We start from the raw sequence: 19,697 nt of genomic DNA, 5'->3' as shown, positions 1-19,697 counted from the left end.
ATTTTTCACAGGCTCCTTGTTTCAACAACACTGCATTTCCATTTCCGGATCTGTCACTTGTCTTATTCAGTGACCAAATTCTGCAAAATGCTTTCTTAACCAAGGCCTACTTTTCAGTAGGCATGATTCATGCTGATTAATTTCTCTGACTCTCATCCCTTTCTTGATCACACAGGAATAGGTGGATGCTGACTCCTTCTGGCTGCTCAACTCAAGCCAGTTTTTACTCTTAGGTTCAGTGAAAATAATGGCACCCTCTTTCATTCTGGCTATACCCATTATCTCTGTGGTGCACATAGACCCTCCCTCCAAACAGTGCTTAGTGCTTAGTAGATGCTCAATAAATATATAAAGTTGCCCCCATAACTTTCTGCATCTCTTCTGCTTTTTTCTGTACCACTCTGCTGCACCACATCTTGTTTTTGAAGTGGTTTCTGGAACTCAAATCCAGAAAATACAGCTGGCAAGGGTGATCACCTCTGCCCTTTCAGAGGATAGTAAGCTCTCTACAATCTCACCAATCACACTTTAGAAGACTGTATTCCTAATTTTCCCTTTCTCTTCCTGTCTCCCCTTTCTTTTACTCTGAATATTCTGGACTTTCCTTCACAAGTACTTTGAATTTTCCCTTCTAGAAAAGCGTGGCAGATTAGATCATCTAAGAAAACCATACCCGTGAGAGCTTTATGCAACCTCTGGGAAGAATAGGCTCAGTGTCAGAAAGAACCCAGTCCAGTGCCTGGCTGTCCTGTTGCTCCAACACTTTCACCTTAATAGCACTTCTGGCCAAGGGAGGAGTAGATATTTTACCTCACCAAGTAGTTCTCTGCAATACCAGCTCTGTGTCCGATAGTTCACTCCTATCGGACTGTTTACCTGGAGAGTATCACAGCCAAAAATTAAGTCTCAGTACCACGTGGTGGTGGTTCCCCTGCGGTAGGTAGGATAACATTGGTCTGTCCTTTCTCCCTTGCCATAGGGAGCTTAGGTTTATCAAGTTACACCCATCACAGTGCTCCCGAGACAGTCCTATTCATTTGTTTATCTGTAACCTCTTTCTTTATGCTCTGCTTCCCCAACCGGTCAATCACCTGTATCCCCTAATCAGGCTCTGTTAACTTGTAAGGTCAGATCCGTCTAAGGACACTGGACTTGTATTCGTAAGTGAAACATTGCTTTTCTCCTTCTTTTCTGTCCTTTTGTATAGTTACTTCAAAGCAATGTCCTTTTTGTGTAGACAAATGAAGATAATACTACACTTTTGTAACTTGGGAGTAAATTGACTTCAAGTAATATTCATTCCTGGCATCTGCTTTCTCGACTCAAACCTCAGCTGCTCGTACTTCTTAACACCCCAAAAGTAGGGTCCTGATGAGGGACTGGATGGACCCAGGGCAAGCTGGGAGTTACCCTGGCATTGAAATGGGCCAGGCCAAAGTGCCATATTACTTAATTATAAGTTAAGAGCATGATCACAGACAAATTCTGTCACTTGTATCACTTGTATCACTTGTTGTCCCATTGCTCGTCGATTTGCTCAAGCAGGAGCCAGTAAGTCTACATTTGTCCCTGTCGTGTGCTAGTGTAGCCCAATGGTGTCTGTTCATTCCAGGAACATGAAGAGCATCAAAATGTTCATTCAGGGTCTTGACGAAGAAGTCAGACCATCTCATAAGTGGGTGGTCATACGTTATTTTGATGTCTCGTGGAATCCAGTTGGTAACAGCTCTAGTCTAGCAGTCATCTCCAAATCGCATTACGTGTCCAGACCATCTGATTTTCAGTGCCTTGCAAATGAGGCAACGTCCCTGATTCTCTATAGTCGATGGAGGTTGGAACTCCGAATTCCTTCTTTTTTTAAAAAAAAATTATTGAATCACAATGAGATAGTTACAAGCTTTCATGTTTGGGTTACAATCACACAATGATTAAACACCCATCCCTCCACCAGTGCACATTCCCCATCACCAATATCCTCGGTATATCCCCGCTTTTCCACCTTCCCCCTGCCTCCATGGCAGACAATATTCCTCCATGGCAGAGATACTCTCTCTACTTTTGTTACATTTCCACAATGGAATACTATGCAGCTGTTAGGATTACCTTCTTTCATTTGAGTGAAACATGATACTCACAGGCATAACCCTTTCACTTTCTCTTTGCGAGACCAGAATAGTGTTCTCATCCTGTTTTCGTAGGGCCCAGGTCTCTGAGGCGTATGTTAGTGCAGGAAGAAAGGTGGAGTCGAAAAGATGTGCCTGGAACTGGAGGTTCTTTATCCTCTTAACAACTTCTTTCACACTCTTTTTTTTTCTTTTTTTTTTCGGGGGGGGGGGCGGTCACACACAGGGGTTACTCCTGGCTCTGCACTCAAGATCACTCCTGGCTTGGGGGACTGTATGGGATGCTGGGAATCGAACCCGGGTTGGCCTTGTACAAAGGAAAAGCCCTACCCACTGTGCTATCACTCCAGACCCTCATTCTTTGATGCTCTTGAAGATATTCCACACCGCTCCCTTCCTCCTGTGCAGCTCTGGTGCCTAGTCATTCGTCATGTTGAGTTCTTCACCTAGGTACGCATAGCTGTTTCATTCAGAGATGTTTGTTCCATTGAGAGCAAATGGAATGTCAGGAACATTTCTCATGAACATTGTTTTCGTGAGATTCAGCTGTAGTCTGACCTTTCCACACTCATGGTTGAAGTTGGCCAGCATTTGTGCTGCTTGGCTAATGTTTGGTGTTATTAGAACAATGTCATCAGCAAAGCAGAGGTGGTGTAGTTGCCAACTGTTTATCTTCACTCCCATTCCTTCCCATTCCAGTCATTGCATGACATTCTCAAGGGTGGCACTGAAGAGTTTCAGTGAAATGGTGTTGCCCTGCCAAACCCCTCTCTTTATGTTGATGATCACTTCCTTGTAGAATGATGAGATCCTGGTGGTAAATCCATAATATAGCTCACGGAGGATCCTGAGGTACTGAGTTTGAATGCTCTGTTTGGCTAGGGCTTGGATGTCTGCTTCAGTCTCAACAGAATCAAATGCCTTCTTTAAATCAATGAACATTAGACAGAGTGGCATCTTGAACTCTCGCAAAACCTCAATGAGCTTGGTCACCATGTGGATATGGTCGATCGTGTTGAATCCTTTTTGGAACCAGAATTGCTTGCATGCTTGTCCTTTGTCTAGTGTTCTGCCAATCCTATTCAGGATGACTCGAGTGAATGACTTGTAGACGATGGACAACAGGCAGATCAGGCAATAGTTGCTGATGTCATGGATGTCTCCCTTCTTGTACAACAGGACAGTCCTGCTGGTTTTCCATTGGGACGGAACCTTGCATTCAGACAGGTAGCATATGACTTGCCGAGCCAGTGTATTGACGAGTACTGGTGGCAGATTCTTCAGGTATTCAGGTCTGACCTTGTCTGAACTGGGTGCTGTACACGTCTTTTTCGAGGAAATGGCATGTTGGATTTCGGAAGGAAGAATGCTGGGAATGACATATCTATCCTATGGAATTTAGTGTGTAGAAGTCATGGATAACCTTTTCCATTACCCTTCTGGAATATGTGGAATATGTGATAGATACATCAGGATGTTGGAGGGCAGTCATCTTGGTCTTATATTGGCAAAGGACAGGCGGGCATTGCAAATATTTTTTCCCCGCTTCTGCCACATAAGCCAACACTCTGCTCTTCTCTCTTTCCTTTATTTCTTCTCTGCACATCTTTGCGAGCTCGGACATTATCTTGTGATTGCCTGAGGCTCGCGCCAAACCATGTTGGCGAATGAGCTCGAGCATCTTTTTTGTGGCTTTCTCATTCTCGGCGTTCTTTGCACAGTCCTGGAGGTGCTGAACCAGTCAGTTGTATTCCTCGTCAATGTTGTCAACCATGGCATTTTCCCTTATTGCTGCAGTAGTGCCAAAGAGCTCCCAGTTGGTGGTTGTTCTGGGAGTTCTCTTCTTAAACTTTGTAGTCCTTTCTCCCTGCTCTGTGAAGTAGAATTTTGCATGAAGGAGATGGTGGTCTGATCCCTTTTAGAATTTTGGGACAACAGCGACACCCTCACCATGATGAGGTGGTGAACCATAGAGGGGGAAATTCTGTTATGATCCAAAAAGTAACAACAAAATTAGGACCCTGCTAGGGTTAGACAAAACTAATCTGGCCTGAGCACTGTAGTCTGAGATCTATAATGAGATGCCCCAGGAGAGCCATTTTATAAGCTTAATTTATCTCTTACTGTGTCCATACAAAATAACTAATATTTATTAAGGAGTAGAATTAAGATGAATGTTTATATGTTTGTTGGACTAAGGAAAGGAGAAATACACCCAGAGATGGAATTTTGCCCTTGGGATGAATGCAATTTATCCTAATAGAAGCTTCCCTGAGGGAAAGATTTTACTTCTATGAATGTATGACCACACCTATGTGTAATCCCCAACCCCTCATGATTTGGAATATAACTAAGGCTGTAAGGGAGGATCAGGGCAATCAGGGAATCCAGAAGGAGAATACAGGAGAAATATGAAGGGGCAGGATTCAAGAGGAGAATGGAGATCGGGGAAGGGGAGGAAGAAGAATGGAGATAAGATTGGAATAAACTGCAATTGATACCAACCAGCCTGTCCCTCGTTCCCTCCTTTGCCTGCCCATTGCCATCGCCATCCTGGGGTGGGGGAAGCAGCCAGAGACCCCCGAACACAGGTGGGAGAGAGAGAGAGAGAGAGAGAGAGAGAGAGAGAGAGAGAGAGAGAGAGAGAGAGAGAGAGAGAGAGAGAGAGAGAGAGACAGAGACAGAGACAGAGACAGAGACAGAGACAGAGACACAGAGAGAGACAGAGACACAGAGACACAGAGACAGAGAGGAGACAGAGAGAGAGAGGAGAGAGAGCGAGAGAGCGAGCGAGAGAGAAAGCCACCATGCTCTTTGTATTTGTTTTTGAATACATACCCTGCTTTAAATGTCATGCAAATAACAGGGCCCACAGGAATCCCAGGAGGTCCTGTCTGACTTGAATCTGTCTGACTTGGCTACATGTTGAGGCTCTTAAGACATTGCCATTCTTGGATTTGATTATTTGTAGGAATGGCTCGGAGAACTCTGGGCAGTACTTTATTAACGGACACAGGTGAACAACCAGATGAAGTACCTAGGGTGCAGTTTAGAAGGTTCCCAGGCACAGAAGTTTTTGTTCCTGTGGATTTGGGGCCTCATCTAGGTTGAGAAAAACATTTTAATTCCTTGTTGAGGAATGAGGATCGTATTATAAAGGTAATGAGAGGTTACCGGAAGACCACTCAGCAGCAGGTGAGAGAAATCAGTTCTGTGTCAGCGAGGCTATTCTGGTGTAAGGATGGAAGCAATTGCAGAGAAGATCAGGAACTCAGGAAGCAGTTGTTCTGAAGGCCTCTGCAGAAAAGCTAATGCTAACGGACCCTTCTCCTTCTTGATGGTCTGTGGTCTGCAGATGCATTTTACACAGTGGCTCTCTCTTTCCTCCTTGAAACACTTTTTTTGTCTTCCAGAGCTTATGCTCCATTGGTTTTCCTCTGATCTCACAAACCCTTCTCTGTCAGTGAAAGTCTATGACTTAAGACAGTTCAAAGGTAAGACATAGAAGGCAGGGATTGATTACAAGAGCACTGGAGATGATGGATGCAAGAAAGAGAAAGGCGGTGTGGCTTAAAAACTGGCAACTCCTAAAAACATGATGACTCTGCGCAGAGGAAAATGCAGAACAGGTAGCTTATGGTACCTCTCTCCCAGGTTCCTGCCCTGTACATAGAGTCACATGCACTGGGACGCAGAAACTTGTACCTTCTGTCCCCTGGATCTAACACTACTGCTCTTGTTTCCATCAGCTCTTGTGCTGTAACTGGAAGACAGACGTGTCTTCTTCTTCTTCCTCTGTTCCCCTACAGTACTCCTGCTTTCTTCCCGTACTTGGTAGACTCAAACTGGAAGCCAGATAAAAGGAAATTCTGGGAAATACCATTTGCAGGGGCCTGGTAACCAACAATATGTTGTGGAAATATGACCCAACAGTGAACATGATCCATGCCTTTGGTTGCTGTGAGCATCCATTTCCTCTCTTCCTTTACATTGGTTCAGTGGTAGTTTGAGAAACTTAAAATAACCCGGTGTTAATTTCTGTTGCCAGTTCAACGGAGTGTTGTTTTGTCTCCTGCTGACAATTCCCTCCTTAGAAACCAACATTTTCCTGTTAACTGAATCAAGAGTTGTGGGGCAAGAAGAAAATCTTCTTTAATGGCTTATTGGATATAGTAAGGAAAGTATCACTCCCACTTTTGTTCAGTGATTCCTTGATCTTTGTGTTTTGAACAAATTAAGGCAGCTCCTGGAAGATAGCACCTAACCTCACACGGGTTGGCCCCCAGCCAGGGCTGTCATTGAGTTTTTGAAAATCCATTGAGCCATTGTACCAGGACAGCTGCTTCTGGGTGATGAAGTTTGTGCTAAGGATCCCATAGACCATGCCTATTACTGCACTTCATTTGCTGTGAAATGAGTTCCTTTGTTAAAATAATGTTGTATGGCAAACTGTGACAGAGACCCAGGCATTCTGAAATTGAAATATTTGGATTGTAGCATAATCACTGCAGGCAGGAAAAACAATTTCAATTAGAAGTTAATTGTTCCTTATGTGATGGGAGGGGTGCACCATAATCAGTCAGCCACTAGGTGCTGTATAGAGGTTCAGCATTGATTTTTGGTGTAGGCAGGTGGGGAATCAGCCTTCAAAAAATCCACATCAGTCCTAGTGAGAAGAAAGGCACATCAGACTTTGGAGTCCAACTCTGCCACAATGGCAGTGACCAAGCCAACAGATGAAACAGGCATCTGGGCAAAGAAGTATTGTGGCTCCAATAACCATCTTGACTGTCTGATTATTGAGAATCTCTTCTGTAGGAAGTACCATTTGGTGAACATTGACACCAGATATAAATTGCCACGGTGCTAATTTTCAGAAGTTCAAGTTCAGGCTGGTTTGCTTTCCACAATTCCCTGACCTCTAAATGCTGAAATGCCCCAGCTTTCAATCCTCATATCTCTACTCTGTCGACGCTCCATCAGTGGGTGATCTAACCTAGACTCACGTTTGTAGATACTATCTCATTATGGATCGCTCCCAAATAGATTTTCAGCCTAGATTCTCCTCTCTGAACTCTTCTCATTTATTTATCTGACTTATCCATTTGAGTGTCACTTAGGCATCTCAAACTTAATGACCAAAGTTGAACTGGTAATCTTTCCTGCAAATCTTTCTCGTGTAGTTTCCATTTTATGAAACAGCAACGTTTTGCTTTCACTTGCTTAGTTACTTTTATTACTCTCTTTCATATACTTCCCATGCTCAGTCAATCTGTCAATAAATCTTGACTCTATCTTTGAAACATATTTCTATTCCATCCATTTTCAGCTCTTCCATTGCTATAAAGACGGTAGTCCACACTATATTGCCTTTGAATGATTAATTACTGCAGGACCCTTATTCAGTTGTGTTCACTCACTGCCTTTCTCAACACAGCAGCGAGAGCGAGCCTATGAACACTTGAGTCCTTTAGTGATAGCTAGTTCCTAATTCTATAAATAGGAGTCAGAGTTCTTCTGTTGGTTCATTATTTCTGGTAAGATTTCAGCCTCCCAAGACCTACCTGTCTCATCTCCTACTATCTCTGCATCCTATAGCTGCAGCTTTATTGTCCTTGCTGTTCCTGGAATCTGATGTTCCCATATGGAAACTCACTGACTTTTGTTACAGAATCTTTTTCTCCATCCTCTGCTTAGAATGCTCACTACCCAGATAGCTCGTAAATTTAGTTTTCCCCTGTCAGTGTCCCACAAAGTCTCTTATCTTCTGCTGTGACTTGCAAATGCCTGGATAATGCCTGCATTGCAATATTTACTCTTAGCTACTGGTGCATTTCTCCACCCCTCCGCAGTACTTACCATCATCTGACCATTCTGCTGCCTCCTTTGTGTTTGTTTATGTGTTTGTTTATTTCTTCTGCTGGAGTGTAAACTTCCTGAAGGCACAAAAACTGGTTTGTTTTCTTGATTCCTGAGTTCAAAGCACTTGGCAAATTGAAAGAATTTTCTTCTTAGTTGACTACTGCACTGTAGCACTGTTGTCCCATTGTTCATCGATTTGCTTGAGTGGGCACCAGTAATGTCTCCATTGTGAGACTTGTTACTGTTTTTGGCATATAGAATATGCCACTGGTAGCTTGCCAGGTTCTGCCATGTGGTCGGAATAGTCTCCATAGCTTGCCGGGCTCTCAGAGGGATGGAGGAATCGAACCTGGGTTGGCCACGTGGAAGGCAAATGCCCTATCTGATGTGCTATCACTCCAGTCCATCAGTTGAGTACTGATGGAATGAAAAACAACACAGGGAAATGAAACCTGGTAACCTAGTGGACAGCAATACCTTTCAGAAGGGGGGGTTTTTGTCTCCCCAAATGTGTGATGAGGGAGCGATCAGGGCCACAGCAAGGTTCTCTCTTGAAACATAACATTTGCAATATGCCCTAAAAGAAACAGGAAAGAGCTAACCACTTCTGCACCATTTCCTGCCTCATATAATGATATAGTAGGTATTTCTGATACTCATTGTCTTTTTAACTAGATTTCAGTGTCTGGTAGGAACAGGAGCCCTGATTGTGTGGTTTTTGAGGTTGACCAGTTCTGGACTCATAGTAGGTGCCCAACATTCTTAAACTAGGAATCAGTTGGGTTATGGACCGCAAGTAGTAATTTGTTTGCTGTGGGAACTCCTTCTTGGATAGGAGTCTGGGATTCGGACTCTGTTGGCACTGAAGACATATGTCGTTGGATGTTCTTATGGCTTATGTTTTAGCATCTTTCTCACATTACCATTTTCAACTACTGCTGGAAAGAAAACCACAAACTCTGTTCGTTTTTCTGGGAACAGAGAACTCCCAGGTAGGAATGAGGTGGTAAGAGTCGAGGGGAAACCGTAGGGAATTGGACCAAAAATCTCACACATGTATCTAGAGACACTGAGATTTCAAGGAGCTTTAATGAACTAATTTTCCTTTCAGAATAAAATTTTACAGGCATTAAAGGTCCTCACTTCACTGAATGTGCTCATGGCAAGAGCGTCTCAGTGATTTATGAATTTGCAGATTATGCATTATCCTTTCAGAGGACAGGAATCCCCTGGGGACTTCCTGTCTTCCTTTCTAAGCAGAATGGAGGAGCTCCATGATCATGCCAGGTCTGATTTGCAGCTGGCCTCTGACTTGGCAAGTGGGGAGGAGAGTGGAAGAATACGTTTCAGGAGCTGAGTCACTCCAGAATCCAAATTCCCTCTTTTCCCCCTATCCTATAAAGACCACTTGACCCCTAAACAATAATGATCAGATTAATAATTCATATGTATATAGCACAGTTTGTCAAGCAGGTTTACTTCTCTTATTTGTTTTTAATCCACAACCTTGTAGGTTGGCCTGGAAAAGCATATCATTATTTCCATTTTAGGAAATTGGAGTAGGTTTTGAAAAAGCAAGAAAATTGCTCAGATATGGGTGGTTGCACATGGTATGATTGGGTGTGGAGTGGGGCTCCTTGGCTCTCAACCCCATTCAAAAAGTAAGGGCTGAGCACCAGGGGAGAAGCAAAATAATGTATGGGTGAAATTGAAAAAAAAATTTAAGATGCCATGACTTACAAAGTTATTCATGATTGAGTTTCAGGCATACAATGTTCTAACACAAATCCCATCACCAATGTCAGTTTCTATCAGTGTCACCCGTTTCCCTCCTCTGCCACCTCCACCTCCTCTATGATAGTCACTTTTTTTTTTTAAAAAAAGAAGGCACTGTGATTTACTGTTTTTCATAGGCTTTCTATGCCTGGCATGATCCAGCTCAAGACCCTCCCCCAGAGTGCCTATCTTTCTTCGTTGTTGTCTCAGTGTTTCTCTCTGCATCCTATTCGTCATTCTCTGCCCCGTGTTCTTGCATCCTACTAAATAGGAAGGGAAGGGGTGGGGATTCAGTCTTCTCAGCTAGAACAGGAACTGTAACTTCTTTTCTTAACTTCAGGGTTTAGAAACTTCCTGTCACATAGGAAGTGGTATAGGAATAGAGGAGAAATTGAAAATTGCCCCCTCCACCAATGTCACACTCCCCAATGCTTCCAGGATTTTAGACTCCTTAGATCATCTTGGAAAGCAGCAGGTTAAGAAAGCTACACATTTCATGCTGACAGGAACCATTTCTCTTTTGATCACTTTAGCACCAAGTGTCTTATGTTGTGCTTGGAATAGGCACAGATAAATGACAGCAAAAAGAGGAAGTGAGAAATAAAGATGTTAGTTACTGGCATCTAGTGTGTCTGAAGACCAGGCAGTTAACATTGGGTGGAGCATGTGAGGCAGTAGAAGAAATTCTTTTGCTGGGGACAAGAAAATTGCAGAGGTGGCTGGTCCACAAAGCTAATGCCAGCTGATTTTTTCAGAGGCCATTCATAACCCTTACTGTCCCTTATTTATGTCTCTATTATGATAAAACCATTAATATTATTCACCACATATAAATATATAATGATTATATAAAAAAACTTTCATCATAATGTAATTCCTCATCGCCACGATCCTCTTTGTTTTTATAAATCTTTTTTGTCAATCACAGTAGACCACAAGTTAGACTTTTTGTTCTTCTTCAATGATTCCATTGTTTTCTGTGTCTTCTTTTCCATTGGCACAGTTTGTATCTCAGTTGAAAAAAGATACAAAGGAGGGCACATGGGAGGAAAAAAGGAGAGGAGAGTATAAAGGAAGGAAGGAAACAAGGAAGGAAATGGGGAAGGAAAAATGAGGGAAAGGGAAGGAATAGAGAAGGAAAGAAGAGGGGGGAAAAGGGAAGGAAAAAGGAAATAAAGCAAAAGAGGAGAGAAGGAAGGAAAGGACAAAAGGAAAGGAGAAGATGAGACAGGTGGAATACATTTCCCTATGTATCAATTTATTGCACTTGATCTTAGCCAAAAAGGCCAGGAAGCGATTCCCTATGTATCAATTCATTAGATTGACAGAGATGAGAAGGCATTGAACACATCACGCTGTTTTTGACACTGGAGAAGAATTGTTCCTCAGAACATGCAATAGTAGAGGCATCGGTGGTGTTGGTGTCCTTGTCAACATGAACTTAGCCATGAGCATTGATTCATTCAAATGCCTAACAACCTGAATTGGACGCTTATGTTTGAATTGATGTTGCTCGTTGCCGGCAGTTTCTATCTTTGTCGTCTATGCACCAACATCCAACTATGATGAAGAAGAAATGGAGAAGTTCTATAAATAAGACCACACCATCTACAAGATCATTGTCGGTGATTTTATTTTATTTATTATTATTATTATTATTTTGCTTTTTGGGTCACACCTGGCGATGCACAGGGGTTACTCCTGGCTCTGCTCTCAGGAATTATTCCTGGCAGTGCTCAGGGGACCATATGGGATGCTGGGAATCGAACCTGGGTCGGCCGCATGCAAGGCAAATGCCCTACCCGCTGTGCTATCGCTCCAGCCCCTGTCGGTGATTTTAATGCCAAGATAGGACCTAGAAGATAACCTGAAGAACTCCACATTGGGACCCACGGCCTAGAATGGAACGAACAGGGTGAGAGACTGAGTTCATCATGTTGACCAAGACCATCCATGGTAACTTGCAGTTCCAGAAGGGCTAATCTAAATGCTGGACCTGGGAGACATGGGGGTCTCCTGATGGACAGTTCCACAATGAAATTGACCACATCATATTCAATCGACAGTTTTGCCTGACCAATGTTGCTGTTGTTCCAAAATTCCAAACGGGATCAGACCACCGTCTCCTTCATGCAAAATTCTACTTCATGGAGCAGGAAGAAAGGGCTGCGAAGTTTAAGAAGAGAACTCCCAGAATGACTACCAACTGGGAACTCTTGGCACTACAGCAGCAATATGGGAAGATGCCATCATTGACAACATCGATGAGCAATATGATCAACTGGTTCAGCACTTCCATGACTATGTGAGGAATGCAGAGAGAGAGAGAAAGCCAAAAAAGTCGCCTGTCTTCGGAAACTCTGGAGCTCATTTGCCAACGTGGTCTGGTATGAGTCTCAGGCAATCACAAGGTAACGTTCGAGTTCACAAAGCAATGCAGAGAAGCGATACAGGAAAACCTCAAAGAGAGAAGAGCAGCAGTGTTGGCCGATGCGGCAGAAGCTGGAAAGTATTTGCAATGCCCGCATATCCTTCGCCAACTATAAGACCAAACTGAGTGCCCTCTGACGTCCTGATGGATCTATCACATCTTCCAGAAGGGCAATGGAAAAGGTTATCCACGACTTCTACTTAGATCATTTCCTTTTTTTTTTTTTTGTCTTTTTTGGTCACATCCATCAATGCTCAGGGGTTACTCCTGTTTTGCATTCAGGAATTATTCCTGGCGGTGCTCGGGAGACCATATGGGATACTGGGAATCAAATCCAGGTCAGCAGTGTGCAAGGCAAATGCCCTACCCGCTGTGCTATCACTACAGCCCCTCAGATATCTTTGATAGCCACGTCCACCTGCCCACATACCAAATTCTGAAGGATGGATATGTTGTTCCCAGTGTTATCCCTTCTGAAATCTGACATGTCATTTCGTAGGTAAAGATGAGTACAGCACCCGATCCAGACAAGGTCAGACCCAAACACCTGAAGAATCTGCCACCAGTACTCGTCAATACACTGGCTCGGCTCTTCACACGCTACCTGTCTGAATGTAAGGTTCCATCTCAATGCAACCAGCAGGACTGTCCTGTTGTACAAGAAGGTAGACATCCATGACATCGGCAACTATTGCCCGATTTGCCTGTTGCCCATCATCTACAAGTTCACTCGAGTCATCCTGAATAGGATTGGCAGAACACTAGACGAAGGACAATCATGCAAGCAATCCTGGTTCCGAAAAGGATTTAGCACGATCGACTATATCCACATGGTAACCAAGCTCATTGAGGTTTCATGAGAGTTCAAGATGGCCCTCTGTCTAACTTTCATTGATTTAAAGAAGGCCTTTGATTCTGTTGAGACTAAAGAAGTCATCAAAGCCCTAGCCAAACAGGGTGTTCAAATTCAATACATTAGGATCCTTCGTGAGCTGGAGGATCTCTCATCATTCTACAAAGAAGTGATCATTGATGTAAAGAGAGGGGTTTGGCAGGGCTATACCATTTCACCAAAACTCTTCAGTGCCACCCTCAAGAATATAATGCAACGACTGGAATGGGAAGGAATGGGAAGGAATGGGAGTGAAGATAGTCAGTTGGCAACTACACTAACTCTGCTTTGCTGATGACATTGTTCTCATAACACCAAATATCAGCCAAGCGGCACAAATGGGCAACTTGACCATGAGTATGGAAAGGTCAGACTACAGCTGAATCTCACAAAGACAATGTTCATGAGAAATGAACTAATTCCTGATGTTCCATTTGCCCTCAACGGAACGAACACCTCCGAATGCAGCAGTTATGTGTACCTAGGTCGAGAACTCAACATGACAAATGACCTGGCACTGGAGCTGCGCAGGAGGAAGAGAGCCGTGTGGAATGCCTTCAAGAGTGTCAAGGAAGTTGGTAAGAGGACAAAGAGCCTCTGGCTCCAGGAACATCTTTTTGACTCCACCATTCTTCCTGCACTAACATACACCTCAGAGACCTGGGCCCTACGAAAACAGGATAAGAACGCTATTCAGGTCTCCCAAAGAGGAATCGAAATAACTATGCTTGGAATATCATGTTTCACTCAAGTGAGAGAAGGTATCCAGGGTTCCAACCTCCATTGATGATCAAAAATCAGGGATGCTGTCTCATTTGCCAAGATGTTGAAAATCAGATGGGCTGTACATGTAATTTGATTTAGAGACAACCGCTGGACTAGAGCTGTTACCGAGTTGATTCCATGAGACATCAAATGACCGCTGGCTGCCCACCTACGAGATGATCAGACTTCTTTGTCAAAACCCTAAACAAATGGTTTGAGACTCTTTGCATTCCTGGAGCGAGAAGTTTCCATTGGGCTACACTAGCATGCAACAGGGATGAATGGAGACGTTGCTGGCGCCTGCTCGAGCAAATCGAAGACCAACAGGATGACAAGTGATACAAGTGATATTTTAATTCTTACATTTTTCAAAGTTCTAGCTCACAAAATTTCTTCTTTATGAAGACTTTGCTGATCATTTTCTGGACTCAATTGCTGCTTCTTTTAAACTCTTAGAGAACATTATCTATTCCTCTCTCATACATTTATCATTCATCCCTTTTCATTGTAATAGATTTAGAATTCTGCACCTTGTATAGTACCTGCCATGTACAAGGCATTGTGCCAGGTATTGGGGGTGGAAAGTTGAGTGGAACCTGATTTTTGTTCCTAAGTCACACCCCAACATTAAAAGCTCTGATCTATAATTGAGCTGTCCCATTGATGATTACATCAGATGCTATTGAAGGTTTTATGTGTACATATCTGTATATATGTATGAATGATCTTATCTAATTAGGGTACATACATACACATAAATATCTAGGAACTTCCCTACTACCTCTTATATGTTCAGTATGTGTATGCCTTATATTTGGAGAGAAGTACTATTTACACATGAGTTATTTCAATTTATTTTCTTCTCCCCTGCTGACTAAAATGCCCCAGGGTTCTAGCCACTGGGGCCCAATGGTCCCAATGGTGCTTATTTGAGAAACCTGAGCCTCAGATATTTGGCTAGTTCTTAACTCATTATACTTCTTAGCTTCCTGTTTCTTTGTGTAAGGATAATGAAAACAAAAGTTGTATTACCCTGTCCCCTCTCTACTTGGTCCTTTTTAAAAATATATTGTATTAGTGAATCACTGTGAAATACAGTTACAGACTTACAAACTTTCATGCTTGTGTTTCAGTCATACAATGCTCGAGTACCCATCCCTCCACCAGTGCCCATTCTCCATCACCAATGATACCAGTATCCCTCCCATTCCCCCCATCCCCTCCACCTCACCCTGCCTCTTTGGCAGGGCATTCCCTTTTGTTCTCTCTCTCCTTTTGGATGTTGTGGTTTGCAATAGAGGTATTGGGTGGCCATCATGTTCAATTTATAGTCTACTTTAAGCATGCATCTCCCATTCTGAGCAGGTCCTCCAAACACCCTTTACTTGGTGTTCCCTTCTTTACCTGAGCTGCTTTTGCCCCCAGCATGTGAAGCCAGCTTCCAAGCCATGGAGCAAACCTCCTGGTACTTATCTCTACTATTCTGGGGTGTTAGTCTCCCATTCTATTACTTTATATTCCACAGATGAGTGCAAGCTTTCACTTAGCATGATATCACTTAGCATGATACTTTCCATGTTGATCCACTTATATGCAAAGTTCATGACTTCATCTTTTCTAACAGCTGCATAGTATTCCATTGTGTAGATGCACCAAAGTTTCTTTAAGCAGTCATCTGTTCTTGGGCACTTGCATTTTTCCAGGTTCTGACTATTATAAATAGTGCTGCAATGAATATACGAGTACAGATGTCATTTCTACTATACTTTTTTGCCTCTCTGGGATATATTCCCAGAAGTGGTATTGCTGGGTCAAATGGGAGCTCAGTTTCTAATTTTTTGAGAAACGTCCATACTATTTTCTAAAAGGGCTGAACCAGTCAGCATTACTACCAGCAGTGAGGGAGGGTCCCTTTCTCCCCACATCCATGCCAACAGCGGTTGCTTTTGATCTTTTGGATGTGTGCCAGTCTCTGTGGTGTGAGGTGTTATCTCATATTTGTTTTGATCTGCATCTCTATGATGATTAGTGACGAAGAGTGTTTTTTTCATGTGCCTTTTGGCCATTACTGCTTAGTCCTTGAGCTCTGGGTGACTCCCTAATTTTCAAGTTCCTTTTAAATGTCCTTAGAAGGTGCTTATAATTCAGTGCAGAATTCATGAAGGAACGATCAGCTTCTTGGGTTCAAAGACGTTTTATTTTTTTAAATTCTTGCTTGATTTCTACTTGTTCCTCTGCACACAAGCCCCCAGAAACACTTTCTGTATGAAAGAGCATTGTGTTACAGCAGATCAGAACCCGCGTGAGAACATACACCCTGCATCTTGCTCGCCATCATGGGCCTCAGTTTCTTCATCTGGAAAATGGGAAGAGTGTTTTAGACTTGCTCTATCTTGAAGGAAAGTTAAGTGATTTAACTTGGGTTTCTAGATTTGTGTTCAGAGCTACTTATTCCTGGTAGAGTATAGTTTTGTGTTGCTCCAGAATTAGGGGTGGCCTGCAAACAGCTCCATGCTTTTGCATGATGACAATTGTGGGAATGACTTATTGATTAAGTCAGGTTAAATGAAGAGGATAGTTTGTTGTATGTGTCTGGGTGTGAATCCAGCTAAGAGGAGTGGAATAATGAGAACTTTACTAGGCATTTGGTGGGAAGAATAGGAATAAATCTCTTGCCTTCATTTTAGCAGGAAAGGAGGCATGAATGGGAGAGGCAGGGACCACTGAGGGTCTATGGGGAACAGTCCTGTGCATAGGGTTCACAGTCATTATTGTGGTGCTCTGGTCAGACTTGGAGGATGATGCTGTTCTGGGAATTTTCATGCCCCCAGCAATAGCACTGCAGAGAAGTTGAACATCCCAGACCAACTTGGCCATGGACTTTGCCGTTGGGTCACATCCTTGCCTCTTGTTATTTCTCAGTTTACATAAAGGAAATGGAAATGATGTTGACCGGCCCCCTAGGGAGCTTGGTGGGAATAAATCTCCAGAAGAGTATTTTTCTATCAGTTAAATGCCATACAAATGTTCAATATAATGGCTGATTATTTTTCTTTAATCTTAAATGGATACCTCAAATGGGAAAGCCCCGTCTTGGTAGCAGAAATTCATTATCTCGGAAAGAGTTTAATGGCTGCTGTGCAAATGAACTGGAGGAAGTTAAATTATGGAATGGGAAGGAGCTGAGAAAAGTGAAATGAGTTGTGCATTAAATTTAGATAAACACAATTATGGGTAACTGGATTATCACGCGTGCAGGCAGGCGCTATGTATTAGGCACCTGCGTTTTGATTAAAATCGATTCAGGTGCGTGCACTTAACATCTTCGTCGATACTGAGATGTGCCGAAACCACTGTCCAGGCGCGTGTGGGGGGGAACAAGCGGCGAAATGTCTAATGTCGACGTCCCCAGCTAGAGAAGGGTAAAAAGCACACGACCAGACTGAGCTGCCCAAGACCATTCAGAAAACTGCTGTCCCTCTTCTAGGCAGCTCCAGATCTCTGGCAAGTACAACTTCCTCCTGGGAACTTCAGCAGGAATCAGGAAAGTGTCCAGAGCCCCTGTGGAGTGCAGTGAGCTGCTTACTGCAGGACCAGGAATGGGGACAAGACTGTCTGCCCTTCTAGTACTTAGGGCTGATGCTAACCCAGGTCCCTTTGATCTCTGTGGGCAGCCCAGTTATTCTATCCCTTTTAGGAGTGAGTCTGTTAATCCCAAACATCTTCAGATCAAAACCAGCCCCCTTCTCTGATCTCTGGGTGGCCAGGCCAGTCAACAGAACAAGCCAGCGGGCGTCTGACCTTGAAGGGGACAGATGTGCAGAAACAACTGGAGAAACTCCGTTGATTCCTATTGCTGTGTTTTAGTTCTGAAGCGGGCTTCGTTTGGGATTAACATAAATACTACCAGTTAAGGGGATGCATTAAACAAATTATTTCCCCCCTTTGCTTGATCCTATAATACCCGTCAACTCAATGGATAAATACTAAACCCTCCGCTGGGTAATTTGAGATGCGCTGTACATTGTTACGCAAACTCAAGTGTGCTCCCTTTTGTTCCTTCCCTTGCCTCGCAGGTTATACTGATCCTGACCAAGCTGTACGACTTCAACCTCGGGAGCGTGACTGAGAGCTCACTCTGGAGGTAAGTGGATTAGCAGTTCTCACTGGGCGCGGCGCTGCCTCTGCTGTCGGGAACACTGGCTCCGCAGGGGAATGCAGGGTTTGGAGGGGCAAGTGGCTCTCCTCCAGGAAGCCCTCTTTAATATCCCGGATGGAACTGCTTGCTGGTCCTTCCCCTGCCTCGCTCCTGTGCTGCTCTGCTCCTTGGTGGGGACTGTGCACATTTTCCTGGAGTGCCTGTTTCTGTAGCATCTTACTCTAGGGATCCAGGTTAGCCAGACAGATCAGAGGAGCCCGCTGGGAACAGGACTCCTTTGGCACGCATGTTGGCTTACTTGGTTTTTTTCTTGTCTTTGCATCTGGAAGGAGCCATGGTCCTACATGAGCCTGTCCCTTGGAGAGCAGAGACACATGGGGACGAGGTGTGTGTGATACTTTCACCAGCCCTCACCTTTCTCCGCAGAGCAGTTGAGGGCCAGAGAGATCATGTGGGTGGAGGGGGGAGTGTGGAGGAGGAGGAGAAAATGCTGAAGATGCTTGCCTGGCAGGGGATTTCCACCAGGGGTGACACCCAAGAGCCACCTATGCCTCAGCATCAACTTGAATGGACCCCAACTCTCCCCCCCACAAAAAAAATTAAAACCAACAACAACCCACCACTGTCCTCTAGCACTGCCAGCAGCTGACCCACCTGGCCGGGTATCACTGGGGTGGCTGGCTCCTGTGCCCATTGAGCACTGCTTTGTGGGGGTGAGTGCCACAAAGAAACCTCGTGTTAAAAGTTGGATGGCTGCACTGGCATAAAGACATATTCAGAACATATAAAAAGTTTCCTTAGCCTCCCTTCACTTCCAATTTCACTTTAGAGAAACGGAAACGTTTTTGTAGGCAGGAGTCACCTGCCAGATCAGTCAGCCCAGGAGAAGGAGGATGTGGAGGGTTAAAGCAGAGAGACTTTAGGGAGGCCTAAACCCAGCATTCTAGGCTGGGAGACCCCTTCCCTTTGTCTGCTCATGCAGTTATCTGTGTCTGGCCCTGTGGACAGCCCCGGACGGCCCCGGATAGCCATGCTTGCCACCCCATGCTTGGGGGATCCACAGGCCTCCAGAGGGCTGTGTCTGTCCCCGGAGCATTGTCATTTGTCAGTACAGGGGAGGGCAGTGCCAGCAGTGGCCTTTCCCTTGGTGGAGCCCTGGGCTTTCCTGAGGAAACGGAAGGCCCTGGAGGAGGGGGTGTGGGGCGGGGTGGGAGGCCTGCCTGGCAGCTTCTCCATTTCACCTGTTTGTTTGCAGAGACCTAGCCCTGTCTCTCTCGGAAGAAGAGGGAGCCGTCACAGCATCTATTAAATATTTAGGGGTTAATTGCTCATATCGACTGCGGCCTGCCTCCATTTGCTCAGGATGTCCAAAAGCTAATTTTGCTGCTCAGTGAAAATTGGCTGAGATATATAAGTCACCGGGGTGCCTCGCATGGATGAAAGCACAACTATTTCCGCTCACATGGGGCTCCCAGGAAATCTGAGCCTCAGAAACCCGCCCCTCAGGCACAAGCCCAGTGGGATGTTGGAGGTTCCTTAGAGCCTGACTCCTGTGCAGGCTGGTGGCTGGAAATAATGCAGTGAGCTGGGCCCCTGCCTGATTCAAAAGTGGCCCTCCCCAGGAGCCCATGTTTGGGAAAGGTTTGGATAAGTTCCTGCTGCCAGGAGCTGAGGTATATTGTTTACGGG

The 19,697-nt window shown here is 44.3% G+C and overlaps 1 protein-coding gene across 1 annotated transcript in view; it reads left to right on the top strand.

Annotated features, from left to right (window-relative positions):
* Positions 1 to 19,697, top strand: part of SORCS3 (sortilin related VPS10 domain containing receptor 3) — a 677,010-nt gene that overhangs the window by 182,640 nt on the left and 474,673 nt on the right. Inside the window, exon 2 of the mRNA XM_004611975.2 lies at positions 17,926 to 17,993. Within this exon, the coding sequence (XP_004612032.2) occupies positions 17,926 to 17,993 (68 nt within the window). The remainder of the gene's footprint in view (positions 1 to 17,925; positions 17,994 to 19,697) is intronic.

Source organism: Sorex araneus, chromosome 11 (assembly GCF_027595985.1).
Source record: "Sorex araneus isolate mSorAra2 chromosome 11, mSorAra2.pri, whole genome shotgun sequence".
NCBI classification, from domain to species: domain Eukaryota; kingdom Metazoa; phylum Chordata; class Mammalia; order Eulipotyphla; family Soricidae; genus Sorex; species Sorex araneus.
This window is presented reverse-complemented; position numbering and strand designations above follow the sequence as displayed.